The sequence below is a fragment of the Empidonax traillii genome, unplaced genomic scaffold, assembly GCF_003031625.1.
Source record: "Empidonax traillii isolate 1590-97213 ecotype Southwest subspecies unplaced genomic scaffold, ASM303162v1 scaffold217:size1918799, whole genome shotgun sequence".
NCBI lineage: Eukaryota > Metazoa > Chordata > Aves > Passeriformes > Tyrannidae > Empidonax > Empidonax traillii.
In genome coordinates, this window is record NW_020955410.1 from 1,450,030 (window position 1) to 1,469,600 (window position 19,571).

Sequence of the window (19,571 nt, forward strand, 5' to 3'; positions counted from 1 at the left end):
GTGCTGGCTGTGACTGCCGATCCTGCTGTTCTAAGGGACGTGGTAAGATCTGTTTTGTTAGTTATTAGTATAGTTTGATCTAGTATACCTATTCGGTGTCCCTTTTGTTCCCTTTCGTCCCCTTTTTTCCCCTTTTCCTATCCCTTCGGGGGGTGGACCCCCTTTTACTGTGTATATAGCATCTTAACTGTACATAATTGAAATTTACGTAAATATAGATATATTTTTATATAAGCAGCTTGACTGTGGGTTCTTTAATTTTTATAGTTTCTTTCTCCTTTAACCTAAGGGAAAAAAGGAGGGGGGAAGGGGGCTGCTGTCCTAACTTTCGGGCATTTGGCAGGGAGCCAAGTCCAAACCGTCACAGTATTTCTCCACTATGTATTCAAATGCCAGGAGAGGTACATCCTCCTTGTTCCCCATTCTTTGGCACTTCTCTGTTGGAAGAGACAGGAGGAAAAGAGCAACCAAGACACATACAAGAACCCTGAGGCCTCACATGATGAGGGAAAACGGCAAATCGAAATTCGTAGGAAAAGTGTTACAGCTCTAGAGGATTAAGTTACTATTAGCAGGTATAGATTCTAACTGATCAGGGCTTTCCGCACGACAGTGCAGGAAGCTCCCTCTACACTCACTGGTGTGTGATGTAGTTCCTGAGCCCTTAATACTGCATCTCAGGGATCCATCAGGGTTCAGAGCCAAAATTGTAGGGTAATTAGTTGTAGGAACATGTACGACCACCACAAAGTTGATACAGGCAGGAGCATGGGTTTATTACTGTGGTAGCATTTTACCTGTAGGGATAAAACCTAATTCAAAGCTTTTAAAGGTGTCCAATGTACACCTCAGCACCAATCTTTGCCAAAGCCATGCTGTTCAATTCAGCTGTGTGCTGGTCAGCATACAGCCAGACAGCAGCATACTCATCACAGAGCCTGGCCAGAACAGGATGAACTGCATCATCATGGAAAGCACTTGGTTTAAGTAGACTGCAACCAAAACTGGTAGTCTGTTTAATCAGAGCAATTTCTAGTTTAGCTCTCACATAAAACACACTAAAACGTAGGACTGGCTGAAATCTACAATCAATATGTAAAATTTCAAAATTACAACTCATACCTTAGAGAGAAAGATAGTGATGATGAAAGTGATCAATCTGTAGCAATTTCTACTGCTCTTTTGAAAGCTTCCTCTTTGGTTTGAAAAAAGTGTTCATTTTGCTTTATTCACACATATTTTTCTCTGTACATCTGTAACAGGAGTTCAGTCAGAATATTCTCCACAAGAACAATGAAAAGAACACAGAATTTTAACAAACTGTTCTCACCAGCTACATTTCTTAAGGACTTGTCACAGAAGATGCTTCTTTATCTCATCTTGCAGTCACACTCAAAAAATAAAATCCCTTGACAGCTCTCGTGCCACAACTGTAAGACATCATATTTAATTGAGATGCTTGATTAGTTACATGTTGCCTAGACAAGCGTATCCAAGTTGCTGCCTTTGCATGACATCAGGCTCCAAATAAGCTCTCTGCAGGATCTGCACTCTTCTTCTTTTCAAGAGGGATAGTCTGGGCACTTAACAATTACTCTGACAAGATCAAGATGTTAAATAATATCCTTCCTCTACTGTTTCTGAAAAACACCACTGCCGTCAAGTTAACCCAGAGTTTAGTTGATCCAATATTCTCAAGTATTTAAAAATTAAACACATTATTTTAGGTTTGATAGATGTTATTTTTTCTTGCGTATAGCTTCTAAATCTATATTGTTCTTTCAGAGTAGAGCAATTCAAAATGGAAAGTTTCACAAACTTAAATTTCCTTGTTTGGCTTTCATCTAAATACAGCATACCAGAAAATAAAACACAAGGCAAAACACAAGGCACTGCAGAATTACTTCTGACTTCAAGGGTGTCTTTCACAATTTTAAGCAATAGAAGTGATGCCAAACATCTCAGCACTGAAAAACAGTGAAAGATAAAGTAATGAGATTTTACTTGTGTTCCAAAAAAACTTTTTTTTACTGGGGGTGAGGGTGGTTGGTGAGACAGGAAGGGGTAAAAGAGAGGAATAATCTCAATATTTTGACCCTGACCAGAAACAGGCCATTTTTATTTTGTTTGATTCAATCTGTTGCTGGTACACCTGTTAAATAAAAATTTAAAAAAAATTATATTTTTTCACTTCAGATTTAGATAAACAAATAGGTAGCTGAGCAGGGTGGTAATCGTTTTACAGGTGCAGCTGTCTGCATAAGAGCTACATTTGTAAGCGCTCATTGTCAGGATCACAGACCTAGTAAACACTGTCAGTGAAGGTTTGCCAGCTCATGAAGTTTTCAGGTTCACTTTAGAACAAACTAAATACCCACTCTGACTGCACTGACCATGGGTGAGATATAATTGCTTAAGCACAGGAGGAACCCAGGGTCACCTGAAACTTGCAGATATGATTCAGGACCTACAGCAGACCCTTAACCTACAGGAACAGCAATGGACCATTCAGTATAACCACAGTGTCTAAAATTATATCAGATATCCATAGCTAGGCAACTTTCACCTTAGATTTTTTACCATCTGTGATCACAGAATCATAGAATAGTTTGGGTTGGAAGGGACCTTAAGAGATCATCTCATTCCAACCCCCCACCTGTGGGAAGGGACACCTTCCACTTGACCAGGTTGCTCAAAGCCCCATCTAACCTGGTCTTGAACACTTTCACGGATGGGGCATCCACAACTTCTCTGGGCAACCTTTTCCAGTGCCTCACTACCCTCATGGTAAAGAATTTCTCACTGATTTCTAATCCAAACTACCCTCTTTCAGTTTAAAGCCATTCCCCTTTGTCCTGTCACTAAATGTCCTTGGGAAAACTTGCACATACCTCATCTATGCCACATGCATGTATACTTAGGTATCCAAATTGAAGAGCTGAATTTCACCTTCAATTTCAATGTTAACTACAACTGAAAAGAAAACCACTTGTACAGACCCCCCCAGCCTTTTGTAGCAATCACAGTGGTCTTGTATTTAATGTAAATTCATATGCATTTTTAGAGTGGTACATGTATGTGTTCTAGCCTTTACTGAATGTTTATGTGAGAAACAAAACCTCTCCCAGTGTATTTAAGAAATAATCTTGATTACAAAGGTGATGGAATAATATTCCTGATACGCTAATAGAAGAAAAATCAACACTTTAAGCACTATTAATGATTAAATGATAATGTTGAAATTTCTATTTCTATTTTTATTGAAAAAAATAAATTCTCAGAAATAAATTGCTTTTTCTTTCAACTACATAGTCAGCAATTGTCCAACTGTAAGAACTGGCTGTTTTGTTTTCTAGACAAATAGGAACACTGGGTGCGCTAGCTTACAACTATGGAAGGAAGATGTTTCAAACACGCTCACCAAACTTGCTATAAATCACTGTGCCAGCCAGCCAGTTATATCATGAAAATGAACACCCACTGGGTTGCTGACCTATGGAAGCCACATTGTTTGGCCACTCCTGGATATGGCTAAACTCAGCAGTAGCACTTTGGAGTCAGATTATGCCTATTTTAGCACTGAAAGAAACTTTTAATACACCAGGAGATAGGCATTCATACTTTGCCTGAGACAGGAAGAGCCTGAGAAACACTTCGTTTTTCAGTCTGTACTGGAGTCAAAGAGGAATACCTCTGAGAGATCACGGCATTTTATCGTTCATGACATTTCTCTGCTCCATCTATATGAGATCAGACAGATAGGATTTCCATCTGCAGTTTCTCCCTCTTCCTACTTTTGTTGCTAAGGCTACAGAAAAAACACTCGAAGAGTGATGTTTTGATTTATTTAAAAATTTTAATAGGCACTAATGAAAAGTCACGCAGCTTGATACAAATGAATGAAGCAAACCTCCAGTAACCCTGTCACATTTCTCTACTTTTTTCAAATGTTTTGCCACTAAGAGGTCTGGTGAATATGTTTTCTGTTCTTTTCCCTTTTTTCTTTTTTCTTTTTTTTTTTTTTCCTTGTTAGTCACACTGCAAATTGTTCAATTTGTTGCAGACTCTCCAAGATCAATTTTGTTTTCTAGAAATAAATACACTGTTTTATTACTGGTGGTCTGTGAAAACTTAGACATGCTGTACATTAATGCATGCTGGTGTTACAGAAGAGAGAAAACAAATAACCAAGAACCCCAAGTTATTTTCATTAGTTATTAATTTCTATTGAGTGTATGAAATACTACAGCTTATTAAAGGCATCTCCTCAGCATTTTCTTAACAGTTGAAAGCACTAAGTTAGTATTTTTAGAAGGGCAAATGCACCTTTGCACTTTCTTAATGCACTCAAATGAACTTTCTTAACTCTGATACCCCTCTTGATATGAATTTTGAGCATTAACCCCATTTATTATTCTCTTTGAAAAGGCTGTATAACTTGCATGACCACAATAAAGACAGACTATTGGCTGAAGTTATAATTCCTAAATTTACACAGAGTCAAAGCAAGTGTCTGACCGAATCTGAAACAAAGTACTCATCTGGTTACTTTTTTGGGATAATAGATAATAGACTCTCCAATATTAAAGAAACATAGAAGATTTTGACAGGCATGGAATAATACATCAATGTCATTAGAATTCCTATGGCTTTGACAATCTATCCCTAAGGACTGGTGTTATCCAAACTGGAATTATGAGGCTTAGTGTGACAACTTTTTACTTACCTACCCAAATTCCTCTGCACTAACAGCCCAGTAATGTATTCACCCTCACTCCTGGCTCCAACTAGCTATGCACAATTTGCTGCATGCTGCTAAATTAGCTAAGGCTGTTTGCTTTGCATGGGTTGAAATGAACACAGTCTTCTGCTTTTTGCGTGACCGAATCCATACAGGTCTCCTCCCAAGTGAGGGAGGAGGTGAACACTCCAGGTGAACAGGATGAAAAGGGTCGGAAAAGAAATGCCCAGGAAAGGAGAGACCTTCCCACTTTTCACAGCCACACTCATATTCAGTTTTCACAAGCTGAATCTATTTTCAGCAAACTTCTGTAAGCAAGGGCTGAGGCGTGTATGACAAATAATTAATTCAGAAAGTACAAGGTCTGTTGATACTGCTCACAGCTCTTTTCAGTCAAGAGTTCAGCGATTCTGGCATAACTGTAATACGCTTTAGGAAGTTGGAGATAAAGAGGGATATGGAAATGTAAAACATTATAATGAAGAAAATTCAAAGGCAGATCCCCTTAAATTCTGAATTCCCTGTCTCCTTCCTTGCTATAAAAATTCATTATCATCAATATGTTAAACTAAATGCCTTGTGTGCCAACATAGCTAAGCATGTCAAAATGAACTCAGGATTACAATGGAGTTCTCTTACTTAGGAGTGGGAGAACTAGTTTTTAATTTCTTTCTTTCCCCATCTTCTCCCCCAAAGCTTAAAGGAAATAGAGAATGAATGTCGCCTCCGGTCTTTGCCTTTTTCTTTTTCAGCTATACCTGAGTTGATAGCAGAACCACCAGCTCTTAAGTTTAGATTGAAAATACTGGAAACATTTACAGGCTCATTGCTACAGTACTTTTGATTAAGGTGGCAATACATTCGGTCCAGCTGAAGACTGCAGCAACACCCAGTACAAGTGTTAAGATGACCTTGACATAAGTAATCAATTAATGTATTCAAAACAAAAAGATATATGAGGCTTTTCTCTAGTTTACCATTTTGCAACTGAAAGTCTGAAAGAAAACAAGACAGTGATATATCAGTCTGCTGGCTGACTAGAAAGTGTGACATCACTGGTAAAAACTCAGTTGGACAAGTGAAAAGTATGATTATCCCAGATTCTGTTTTTAGTTGTAGGTGACATACTGTTTGCTGTGATCAGCAAGAGTAAAGAATTAGATTATTTCATATGGGATCTGTGCTATTTCCTGATGAATTAACATTCTGGCTCTTATTTATAATTATTAACAATATTACTTAAATACTTAACGTAGCAACAATTTTCAGGCCTTTTGTTTTGACATAGGATGTCACATGAAGAGAAAGTACAAATGCTTTCAGTAATGTCACATAAAAATGGAACATATTTTTTCCCTTGACTCAGTCTGAAACAAATGACATTCTCCATCTCCAAAGTAATAAGGTATTTTCTAAAATTAACTCTTGAAAAGTGTGAACAAAAACATTTTAAAATAGCAATAACAATCTCTGCAGAAAAAAGTAGATTAAAATACAGCAAGAAAATCTCATACATCTTAGCCTTTCGTTACTGTATCAACTGTATCATTTAACAGCAAATGTTAGCTCTCTTACAAGAACATGACAATTAAATATTCAGCTACACAGAAAAGCAAAATATATAGCCAAAATGGTTTCAGTGGGTTTCAGTGCAACTCCAGCATATCCCAAGACTCTTCCTTCAGTGCATCCTAAATCTCTGCTGCAAATTTCAAGCTTCTAAATTTGAAAATAATAGCATGACATTTAAGTAAATCTAGTAAATGGATACCAATAAAAACACAAGAATAGCTGGACTCTTTTTGGCTAAACATACTTTTAGTCTGGTCCTCAGAAATTACTGGGAATGAGAGTTGGACTCAATGATCCTTGTGGGTCCCTTCCAACTCAGGATATTCTGTGATTCTGTGTGTGTGTGTGATGTTCAGGAAGCCTAGGGGACCCAAGGTAAACAATTCCAATTCCCCATTTTCCCTGTGTTCCAGTGATCGGCTCTTCAGAAACTCCCTTTGTGTTTAATAATCCTTGACAAATTTGTATGCCATGAATTTGTCTGATTTTGTAAATTTTGACATCCGCAACATTTAGTGTCAATGAGCTCCACAGCTTTCACACTTTAATGATGTGCAGTAGAGAGGAATCATATGGGACATTTGTTTAATCCTCTAGAACATTATGGAAGCATCAGAGGCATGAAAATCTATTGCAGCAAAGACTTCTGGGCCAATGTTACACTAATCTAAAGTCAGCAAGACAACTCTGTTATCAGTACAACTGACATGGCCAAGGGCAACGTAAGATCAGGTCTGAAATTGCTGAAAACCTGATGCAATACCACCTTCAACTGTAAAACCATGTCTTTTAGTCTCAATTGTTTTACCCATGGAAATTCCAGGGCTATACTAGATGGCCAAAGTTTAATCAAAAATGGAGAAAAATATTTGCAAGCCTACAGGAGGAACCCAGATTTTCCCTCCTTCTCTTGAAGGAAACATACTCCAAAAATCATGCATACACCAAAAAAATCACATGCTGTAGCAATTATTGACTGTAAACAAGAAATAGCTACACTCTCCTATCCCCAAAATGAAAACTAAGAATGAATATAACTTTTGTTCTGATAAAGATTTTGCAAGTAGACCTGGCAAGGTGCAGCCATGTAATTAAATCAAAGTATATTTCTTCACCTAGAACTTAAAATGATCCTAAATCAAAATTTGATGTTTCCCTTATTTTAATCAAGGGCTAAATATTGTTTGAGCTCAATAAAATAGTCTAGAATCCATTCCCAAAATGAAGCAATATCAGAAAGCAGGCATCAAAGATAAAACTGATTGTTTCTTCAGTCTTCTTCATTATTGTTTTGTTGGTTTTTCTTCTGTACAGATTTTTGCAAATACAGGTTTCAGAACAGAAGTACCACTCTTTTGCTCTCTAACGAATTAGCCAACTCCCGTGACAAATTTTTGTTCTGCAAAGCTTCATTTCTCATCACTTATATGTTAAATATTTCAACTAAAATAAAAATTAAAAGCCTAAAATCTGGTTAAACCTTTGTAATGAACATGTATTACTTTCATATTTCATAATCCACATTAATATGACTATGCATTAGAAAAGAATTCTGTCCTGATACAGAGATCAATAGCATCCCAAATATTATTAAGCTGCATGACTATACAAAAAATGTTGCCCATGGAATTGACTTGCACTGTTAACTTTAGGGAGAGGAAGATACAAATACTATTTAAGCAAAATATTAGAACTATAAATTTAGAAGCTAAACAAGCAGGCAACTCTACACAGGCAATTAAAGGCTCTAAAAATTGCAAGTCATAAAACAGACTTTAGAAGTAAAGTCTGACACTCTTATAGCTTGGCATGAGGAAAAAGAACAGAAATACTCATTAGACTATGTGATAATAAGGGTTTTTTCTTAAATACAGAACATTCTTCTCAGTAACCTGGAGGGACCATGGTTTTGGAATACAGTGCTATTGACACTGCTCCTTTTAAGTTCTTCAGATGCAACTGGCATTAAAGCATTGGGATGCAAAAAAAAAAAAAAAAAGGGAAAAAAAGGAAAACAAACAGAGGTAGGCTTGGCCAAACTGACAGCTCACTATGAGATTGTGATATGATATTGTTTAGTTTTAAGGTTTCAATAATGCATGGACGAATTTTTCTACTTTAAATACATGCATTAGAGCAGTAATCACAGCATTGACTTATCATTTGCCCAGCTGATAGGAATTTCATCTTAACCATTTATTTTCTTCCTTTCTCAGTCTTGAAGTGAGAACACAGCAATGGGCATGCTGACACTGCTGTCAGTGGCTGAGAGTAATTCCTCTCAAGTCCCAAGGGCTGTAAAACTTAATCCCAGTCCCTTCTGTTGTTTTTGCCAGTCAGAATCAGACATCGTCACTTCCATGAGTGATTTGGACTGATAAGGGAGAAACATTTTTCTGGGCAGAAGCTCTGGGTCAAAACGCAAAATTCAGCAAAAGACCAGTTTTAAAAGGACATCTAGCAGTGTTATTCCAATAGGGGCAAGACGATTTTCAGGTATAAACTACAGGGACTGCTAAAATTTACATTTCAAACAACATCTAGAGAAAGTAAAGAAAGGAGAGAAAAAAAAAAGAAGGGTGTCTTCGGGTAACAACAACTCTATTTGAGTTAAAAGCAATACACAGCAGGAGATATCAGTATCACCCACAGGAATAAATGAATCACTTCACTACAGAAAAAAAAATTATTTTGCACTGAAATAGCCACAATTTTCTATGCTTGCTAGTACTATGTTAGGAGGGGTGGAGAAAGTAAGATAAAGTTGAAGTTTGGTTTGATTTAGCATGCTCAGCATGCTGTTTCTTGCTTGGAACTGAATCTTTTTCTGTCATACAGTTGCAATCATTCATTCTCTTCTAAGACTTTATATGAAAAATCATGTTTTCCTCATACTTTTCCTGGTGCAAAGCAATAAAACCTTACTGCACTCAGCACAAGCTTGACTATGATTTAATCTATTATTTTATTGCTGGATTTATTTTTGATATTTGAAGTTTGTGAAAGACTATTGTTTTGATGTAGTATCTCCATACAATGGCCAAAAATTTGAAAGCAATTCACATGATCTAAAGTTATTTTGCAAAGTTTGTCACCTTCTGCTCATGCCAATGCAAGCTCTATATTAGAGACTTTTCCACTTCATTTTCTCTGTATTTTACTTGTCAGTGTTTTACTGTGCACTGGAGCTGACTGCAGACACAAGAATCAGGGAGAGAGATCAGTGAAACTAAGGACCATCAAGCAAGTTATCCAGAACCTTTCTACAAAGTAAGCTGCAGCTGGGGCTGTTTTACAGAAGATCTGTGACAAAGAGACCAAAACTCTACATACAGAAGGAGAATCAGTTCTGTGTGGAGCTACCCACAGCCATAAACATAGGACACTACTCGAAAAATTAAGCGCATTTTAAACTATGGAAAAATTATGATGCAAAATTTTTGAAATGCATAGTTGTATATTAACGCGTTATTAAGCTTTTCTCAGTGCTCCGTAGCCAGACCTACATTAGCAAGTACTACAGCAAACCAGGAATTCATTTGTGGATACCTTTGTGGTGAATACTGGGGACCCAGCGTCCATACTAGATGCATTTCAGAGATCAGCTCCTTTTCCAGTGAATGCGGAAGAGAATAGGCAGCAAGAACCTCTGATATCTGCCTTCATTACCTTTATGGCTAAAGGGCTTTGGGGATCAACTGAACAACTGTCACACCATGACTACGAAGCTATTTTTCTTTTAACAATATTAATACTAATTTACTTAATAAAAATGAGTTATTGTGGAGCATACTTTTCTTTTATGAGAGCATATGAAGAAAAGCAGTATATTTGTCTTATTTTTCTCCTTGTTGAAAGAAGACATGCCAAACTAGACATATTCATGAAGATGTATTTTCACACTCACTGCTTTTACAAGGACTTACAGTGTTTTCAGCAACAAATTCCACCTGACACATTGCATTTCCTAGGCTTTATTTATCGTAAGTAAAAGGCACTTCTGAACGCCCTCAGCACAATAAACAAAAGTGGTGGATTATACAGCAACCAAAAAACCCAAAACAACCCTGACCTCCAAGAGAGAAGAATCCTAAGAGAGACGGGAGGTAAAAAAGAAAAAAATAAGGAAAGCTAGACTTGAAATGATGAGGTTGTGAAAACCCAGAAAATTGAGAAACAAAATTTCTAGAAAGAATTGTTGATACAAATATTCCAACAATGATTCCAACAATTCATGTTGGAATTTCCCACCTGATTTCTAATGTATGCCCCACAATAATGCCTGTCTTTGAGGTCCCTGTAACCACGGTGCAGTACACGTTTCCCCCATTAAGCCTCCCACCTGCAGGACCATGGAAGCTGCCTTTGCACAGACCATTCCCAAACACCATTTAGTGCATATGGGATGTGATTTTATGCTTCAAAACTCAAAAAGCCTCCTCTGGATTAGTGGGAAACACTTCAGCTTCTGACAGTCCCAAAGTTATTCCAGGTATAAGGTTTTAAGATTTGGCTTTGTGAACCTTGGGAAGAAATATGGCTTAGCCGTGGATTCTCCTGTCTCCAGCAGAGACTCTCTAAAACTCTCATTTGCCACAAAGCCAAGAAGACAACTTGTTGCAATACATCACCAGAATACTCTTTTTGGGGTTGACCCTTACAGCTGATTTGGACTGCTGGTAACATACTTCTTCCCCTGCCCCAAGAGCAACTGCTTTGGCGATTTCTCTAGGACTGTAACTTTTGTATTCACCTATATAAGATGGGATCTCACTCTTTTTACACCTGTCCCTCTTCAGAGCTTTCTCTCTCTCCTTGGCTACTTTATCTAGTGGCAATGAAACCATAATAAGCCTCTTATGGAGTATGACCCTCCTCTGTATTTGGGCTCTAAAGTACCAATTGCAAATAAAGGAAATGGGAATAATCTCCATCCTTGGAAGCCTTTTCGGATTCACATCATCATACTCTCTAATTGGTACACTATAATAGCCCTAATGAAGTAGGAGAAAAGAGGAATACTTTCAAGACAGTGATACTGTTTTATAAAGTGTTTATGATAAACATTTGTCATACATTGATTCTACCCCATAATTTACAGTCTTTCTCTTGGCACCTCCAATTTTGTGGGTTTGTGCTGCCACAACAGTGCACATATGGACAACAACATTCCTATTCTACTGCAACACAATGGCACTTGGAGATCTTGTCATCCTCTTCCCAAGGCCCTGCTCTTTTCTGAAGGTCTTGCACATCAAATGGCTATAGCCACTGCTTCTGCTACTCTCAGCAATTTAGTTCAAGTCCAATTCAAGACAACATCTTTATTTTAAAAAGTAACTGAAAATGTATATTATTTTGCAGGAGTTCTTTCCTGAATCGCAGTGCCACACATGCAGGAGACAAAACAGAGATGTGAAGAGAGACAGGAAACATCCTGGAGTACCTAATGGCTACACTGCTCCATCTCTTGGACCAGGGAGGTTGCACATCTAAACAGGTACCCTATGACAGTATAGAATTGATAACAAGGGAAATATTTAGAGTTAATTTTAAACAGCATGCAGAAATTTCTGCCTAATGCCTTTGCTTTTGTCCTTGGCTGTTTTGGGTTGATTTGATATTTTTTTGTTGTTTTTCTGGGGGAGGAGGGAGGGGCAGGGGTGAAAGAGGGCGAGGGTTGTCTGGTTTGGGTTTCTAAAGCTGCAGGTAAACTCGTCACTGAAAAGAAGGACAAAAAATAATTTCAAGTGAAAACATTCATTGCTATCTGTCTTCCTATTAAAGAAGTCTTCTGCATTTGCATGGCAAGCCTAGAAAATATTTTAGAGAGAAACAGTATCTGTAAAGGAGGGATGTTGTCATCCTGTAGCGTTGCTAAATACAAGTGGAAGGTAATACTCATTCTCTGGATTTTCTTTAGCAAGCACTGCACTGTACACAGGCAAGGATTTAAAATAATCAATATGCTCTCCAACACTACCGATAAGCTCCCAAGCTGCAGAGAACTGCGACATACAGATTCTTCCTGTCTGAGTATCTGTTGTACACTTTGCCTCCCTTATAAAGCCAGGCATCAACTTTTTTTTTTTTTTGTAAGATGCCTGTGTGGTATAGTAGGGATTTTCAACGGAATCCGATAATGTGCAAAACCACAACTCAGTTATCTTACTGTGCTGAAAAGACCTTAGAAAAAGAAGGTTACAACAGAACACAAAACCTGAATTCAATAAACTCAGTGAGGCTGATGCACTATTCAGGTTAAGACACTGTAAGGCCATTAATCTGACAGGAAAGATGCCCCTGTCATTGTATGTATATCGATTTGCAAGCAATCTCTTTTACTTCTTTTTTTACCCCCAAATCTTGCTATACATTGGTGTTAGAGGGGGAGCTCTGACCTGTTTTGCTTCATAAGAATTTGGAACTGAATTAATACACTACATAGGGATCTATGGGTAAGCCATGCTAAAATCAGCTACTCAAACTTTCCTGTAGCTAATACATGTTGCACTCTACCTGCAAGATTGATCTGTGTTGTGCGTGTAAGAATTGCTACACATATGAGCAGATGGGGATTACATGAGGGGAAAACAGAAATTATAAAAGCAACATGCAATTAAAAACTATAATTTACCAACCAGTGACTTTAATATTTATACAAGGGGAAACATAATTAGTGCTGTGCAAACTGGGAAGCTTAAAAAATAACAAACAGAAAACACACCTCTCAGAGAGCACTATTATTTTTTGACTCATGCTGCAGAGATGCCATTGTCTCCACAGATGGGTTTTATATTGCTTTGTTTTTTTATTTTGTAAGATAACAACCTGAAATCTGAAAGTTGTTTTGTTTGTCTCAGAGTGAGCTTCTCAGAACTGAAAAATAAATAGTACTGTTGCTTTGGAAGCAGATTCTAAACAGTGAAAATGATAAGTGTAGTTTATTCCAAGCTGTATTTTATTGAAAAACAGGATGCAGATTTTATTAATAAGAAAACCTCAAAACCAATACTTCAAGGAACCCCAACAACAAAAACAACCAAACCAAACAGGGGAGAGGGCAGGGAAATACGGTAATTAAAATTTTTTAAACAAGAAATAAGAAGTTGAATGACACCATGAAACAGAGGGAGAATATCCTAAGACTTCATACAGATGGACTTGATCCATGTTATTCTTCTTTGGAAGACCAAAAGTCAAATAATAAGTCAAAAGTCAAAATGTGCAAATTGTTTCAACCTGAATTTTCTTCCAATCTGTCATTTCTCTAGAGTCTTTTCCCCTTTGTGCCTTGGATATAGCTCTCCATAAATACAGGCAAAGTCTCATAAATTGAGGTTTTTACACCAACTTCTAAAAAAAAATTTAATTTTATTTTATTGTAATAGTACTTCCTTTTCCAGTTCTCCAGAACTGAGACAACATGGGACTTCCCTTAAGTGTTTTCCAGGAAAGAGACAGACAGCCTCAAGGGACTATCTTCAAAAGTCAGAAAGGACAGGCTCCTGCCTCAGAACAAGAGAAAACTCTAGCTTCCACATGCTGACAGGTTCACAAATACAAACACTAGAGGTTCTCTTCCCTGTCAGCATTTGATTGCACTGAAGGAAATGTCTTAATTTTTCACTTACCCCCAATCCAAGATAACAAACTGAATAAAGAAATAGATGGAATGAATATCTACCTCAATCTGGGTGGTGTTGTCATGCCCTTCTTCAAGCAGCAGGTCTGTGAAACCCCCTGGCTCAGAGGAATCTTGCCCCATGCTGGCTCTGTTGGTGTCAATTGATTTGAGAGACTCTGAGTGCCTTCTCCACCTGTTGCTGCTTACATATGAATCCACTCGCACATTTTCCTCCATTCGAGGGAAGCTCTGAACAATTTCATAAAACACACCTGTTTAACAAGAAAAAAAAACCAAAACAAGATAATAAGTGAGCAGAACATTAGTTTACTAATCACAATTGAAAACTTAAGATTTTTTTATGAAGGTTTTGAACAACCCCATAAAATAGCCATTTATATTTCTTATAAATTTTCTACAACAACATAAGTGTTTAAAAGAATAGACAGAATATTATACTTCCAAATAATTCAGAAATCTGGACTTAGTTTTGTAGATTCCTCTAAATATCCTAGATGTTTTATTTTCCTAATTATTTTATGTCTGGGAAAAGTTTTTCCTGTAAATCTTGTAACTTTAATACATGCCTTCCCATAGTTGTCCCTTTTCAAAATAAATCTAACTAAATATATTTTAATTATCTAAGAAAACAAATTTAGAAGAGGCAAAGAAACACTTGTACAGACTTAGTCTTTCCTACTGATTTTATGTCAAAAGAGCTTGGAAGCATTGGTGAAAGGCAAATAAACATTATGAAAAGATGTGAAATTCTCATAAACATCTGTTCCAGTGCAAAAATAAAGCTGTTCCGCTGTGCAAGTGGAATGATGCCTGAAGTCTGTAGACACCCACTATAACACCTGCAAAGGGTGAGCAGTTGAGTAGTGTGTTTTACATATTCCTTTAGGACTTTTTCATACTCATTCACAACTTTTTTCATGCTAGTAAAACTATCAGCAAAACAGAACAATAAAACTATCACCAGACAAACCCATAAATTTTTCTGTTTTGCCCAATCCAAAAAACAATCAAAGTATTTTTCTGATAATTTATTTCTGTTAACATCATCAAGAGAGGGTGGAGTAATTTTGCATATTTTGCACTAAAAATCAGATATGTCTTTCATACTATCTTTGGGTCTAAAAGGAGAAGTAGGGGGATTTTCTGTGCTTTTCTTTTGCCAGGAAGAGGGTGATCTCTTTCAAAAAACAGAAAAAAAGAACTTTCAAGAGAAGCGGCAAAATAAAAGAAAATACTGAAAGGGTAGACTGGTAAATAAATTATTTGCAAAAATATTTCCATTGCTTCTCTTTAACTGAAGCTTCTGAGCAAAAGAAGCAGTCCTCCCAAAGTCCTTACTAAGCACTGCCTGTATTGTCTAAGTACCTAAGACATGAGAAAATAGAAAATTAGCTATCAAAGGTTTAAATAAGTATGATTTTCCTGCATCACAGCAGGAAGAGGTGAAGGAGTCATGGGTACAGGAAAATCTGCCAGACGTTGTTTTTGATAGACCAGAAAGTGTTGCAAGACTAGAAACAGTCTCTAATACACTTTAGGCTCTGTGTGGTTCCATTTTTCTATCCAACTCCCCTAAATCTACTAAACTGATTTCCTAAGCTATTTGACCAGTATTAACCAAACTGAAATCAATGTGAGCCGAAGGTGTTTTGTCACCTAGAGAAATCAGAATTTAACAGTCATGCAAAACAAGCAATCTTGAGCCATATCTTTCCTCAGACTCCAAATAATCAGACTTCTTTTAATTGGTGGCATTTTGAAAGCTGTTGCCTTGAATTTCCTAAAAGACTTAGAATACTGTCTCTAACAAATTGTTACTTTGCTCCCTATTTTATCAGGCAATCAGTAACCAGATGCAGAGGGACAGCTCAGCGGATGAACTAACTTATTCCGTATCAAAATCTGTTCAAAGCAGCCCTCCCTGCTTTAGCTTGCAGGCACTTCACTGTGCTGTTATGGGGATAAGGCATCAGGAAGCCGACAGACACAGCAAACCTCTCAGATGCACTGGCAGACAGGCACTTTCTGCCTGTGATACACAGAGCCCAAGGCTGGATCCGTGGAGACAGTGTCTGCCCTCCTGCTGCAGGCACTGAGTCTGTGGCACTGAGACATCACAGCACTTTCTTCAAGGCAAGGCATGAGGAGTATTAGACACCAACAAATAGAGGTCCTAGGCCATGCCACATCAGGTACAGGTCTCCAGGTCCCCGTTTCCTTCTTCTGGAGCACCTTTCCTGGCTGGCCTTGGTGGCTCAAAAACTACACTCAGGCAAAAAAACCTCATTTACGCTCATTTATTCCCAGTCCAGCCTACTCTTTTCAAGGCTCACATGTTGAGGTAATCACCTAAATTAGCAAAAAGAACATGTGAAAGTTGGGGGGGGTCTTAAACCCTATTCACCTCAAGATGAGCTCCATTTGTAAAGGAAAACACTTATACCTTATTCTTCCACATCCTGAATAGAAATTAAAGTGATTTCTAACCTTTAAGGTATTCATTACATAAGCTGTTTTTTAAAATTATAATAATATAGTGATGGTGAGAAGAAGGAGAGAAGTATATTGGGGTATTTCCACTGTCTTGGAAACTCTACACAATTTTCTCTGTATTTTCTTTTACAGTATAATTGCATCATGGCATCTGCAAAATTTGGCTTACACCATTCCCCATTACAGAAATCTTTGATGTCATTAATGTACAACTTTTATCCCCTTTCAACTATTTTAGTTATGTGATTTTTCTCTTTGAAACACAGAAAATGTTCTAAAACACAGTGTTTCTGCCATTACACTGATATTTTTTTATAGGTCCGAGCTATACTGACATAAGGAAGCTTTAGAATCATCTAACTGTATTCAGAATGCATGATATCCTTCTAAATGCAATGGCGGCCAGAATTAAGCACATGAACTGATACCTTTTCAGTTTAGAACTAGTCTTCAGGTTTTTTACACCATTATCTTTGAAATCTGTGAAACACGGTTATCAATAGACTAGTTAACTGTCCTGGACTGGCACAGTAGAGATACTGAAGCTACAATGTGAGATAAAATCTGGATGTGATTTCAAGGAAGAGAGAAATGTACTGTATGATTCCTCCTTCATTAAACATTTTCCTTCAGCTGTGGGGGATGGAGAGAGAGAAGTGATGGCTTGGCTAGACCAGCTCTGCTCCAGCATGCTGAGAAAATGACAAACATTTTTAAATGAGATGAACAGGATGCTTTACTTTTATGTAAGTATAACTTAACTATCTAAATTCTCAGATAATGCATGGATAAATTAATTTTAAAGTTTCAAAAGCAGGCAGCTCATGAAGAAAAAGCATTCAGAAACCTAAAATTCCAATACTTACAAGTTAGAACTATTTCATGTTTCTGGTTGGAATATCTGTGTAGCTAATAAATCACATAAAAGGCACTTTAGAGGAAATGTACCAAAGTATTATAGTCTTATCTTCTAGATCTTGGAGCTTGCACCTAATTAACACTGAAGCAGAACATGTCATTCAAATACACTGGAAAGAAGCCAAATGTAGTAAAATCTCTTTTATAATAAAATCATAATATTGGCAAACAGACAAGTAGAACTTGTTCAACTTGTATGAACAGAGACACAAAACCACAAGAAGCCTTCAAACCTGTTAAAGTTGGGATTACAGTTTTCAACTGATATTTTTATGTGCCAACTGTAAGAGTGTTATATATAGTCCTGTCACTGGTATGCCAGTATCTCTGTGTGAAGGTCTACATGGCTGATATTGTACTGAAGTATTTTGGAAGTAGTAAAAATAGAGTAGAGGTCTGTCTAATGAATATGTAATGAAGATGGTGTTTTGGTTTGGTCCTTCAGTTTTGTTCTTGAAATTTTCATAAAATTAGCAATGAAAATCATTACATCTGCAGCTCCTTTCCTCCTTGGGTTAAGTTAAAATTTAGGATTACAGCTCTGTGGTCAATAAAGCTAGATGGGCAATAGAGTGGGGGTAAGGGAAAGAAATCCATAAAAACTTTCACTGCTCTGAGATTATTTGGTGACTTGGCAAGTTCAGAAGCTCTTGTCACAGTTGGCCAGTTCAGCCATTTGTCCTTGATGTGGTTGATAAGAATGACCACCAAAGGCTTTGAGGGAATAGGGGCATCATTCACACAAACTGCAAAGGCCTGAGCAGAATATTTAGAGAAGACACTGTGGAAGAGGAATGGGTGAAAATTGTAAGGCAGACTCACTTTCGCTCACATCTAAGACAGGTGCTTCAAATTTCCTTCTGTACAGATTTACTTGCTCACATCAAAAAGGTTTTTGAAAGCTTTTGGCATCTATTGCTTAAACCACCGAGTATCCAGATAATAGCTTTTTTACTACTTGAGCTTGCCTTTTAATAAGTACTACACAAGCCTTTAAACTGTGTTAAACTAAACTGATGGAAGACAGACATCCAAAAACCTGTGTCTTGTACATCAGGACCTGACTTTTGAGGTGGCTCTGCTAGTCTGAGATTTTGGACAGGAAGATGTGTGTCCTGTACTACAAAATATATCGAGCTGCTTAACACTCACATCATTAACATAAATCAGTGCTGAAAGAGGACAACAACTGAATAAGCAGGGTATTGTGAATTATGCAAGGTGCTCTTACAGGTTGGAAATGCTGGGCTACACAAGATAGATTTGCTGAAAGGGAAGAAAACACCTAGCTATGGTGGGGGGCATGGGTTCTCTGATTTGCTAAGCCTCCCTAAAAGAAAAGAGGAAAAATTCTATGCAAATTAAACCAAAATGCAACAGCAGAACTTGACAAGTAAAGACTGCTCTGATTTAGTATGGAAGTCTAATCTGCATAAAGCTTTATTTATAAGGAAGGTCTATCTCACTTTACAGGGAAAAAGAAACATTACAATTTTATGGGTAGCAATGTAATGAAAGGAAAAATCACCCCAATTTGGAAAAAAAAAAAAAAAAAAGGCAAATACCATAATCATCTACCACTAATTCAACTACTTTGGGCATTTTTTCCCCTTTTTCCATGAGGTCATACAAAGGTTTCTGGAACATTTCAGCACATCAGAATTTCAGAACTGCATTTTTGGAAAACGTGTTATTTACATTTCATGATTGCACACATTTAAGCCAACTCTTCAATTTGACTAATTTCATAAATGCACCATAATCAGCAAGATTTTTTTTTTAAAGCCTAGAAATATTCTTACATTGAAACTTCAACAGATTGCTTTTAAGATACATTATCAACTTTCTAAATATGCCACAGCCCAAATACCAGCAAAATCAAGTATCAATTCATCAAGGAACAGAAAATGCCATCATACTACTTCAGCTTAAGTAACTTTCTATAGCCTGTTTCGTGAGTCTTTATTTCTATTCTGATCATTTTAGTAAAGAGGATAACCCAGTAAATGTTAGTGAAAGATATGAATACTGGTCCCATGAAGTTAGAGACTCTTCAAAACATAAACATTCCTTTAAAGGATTCTCCAGCGAGAGGGCTCATATACTGAATGACCAAGATCACAGCAAAAATCAATCATACTTCTCATAAGAAGAAAAATTTCAAATTTAAATTAACTCTGCCTATGAACAGCTCAGCAT

The 19,571-nt window shown here is 37.2% G+C and overlaps 1 protein-coding gene across 1 annotated transcript in view; it reads right to left on the reverse strand.

Moving 5' to 3' along the window:
* PLXDC2 (plexin domain containing 2) overlaps positions 1–19,571 on the reverse strand; it is a 263,586-nt gene that overhangs the window by 132,676 nt on the left and 111,339 nt on the right. Inside the window, exon 2 of the mRNA XM_027887618.1 lies at positions 14,001–14,212. Coding sequence (XP_027743419.1) covers positions 14,001–14,212 — 212 coding nt within the window. The remainder of the gene's footprint in view (positions 1–14,000; positions 14,213–19,571) is intronic.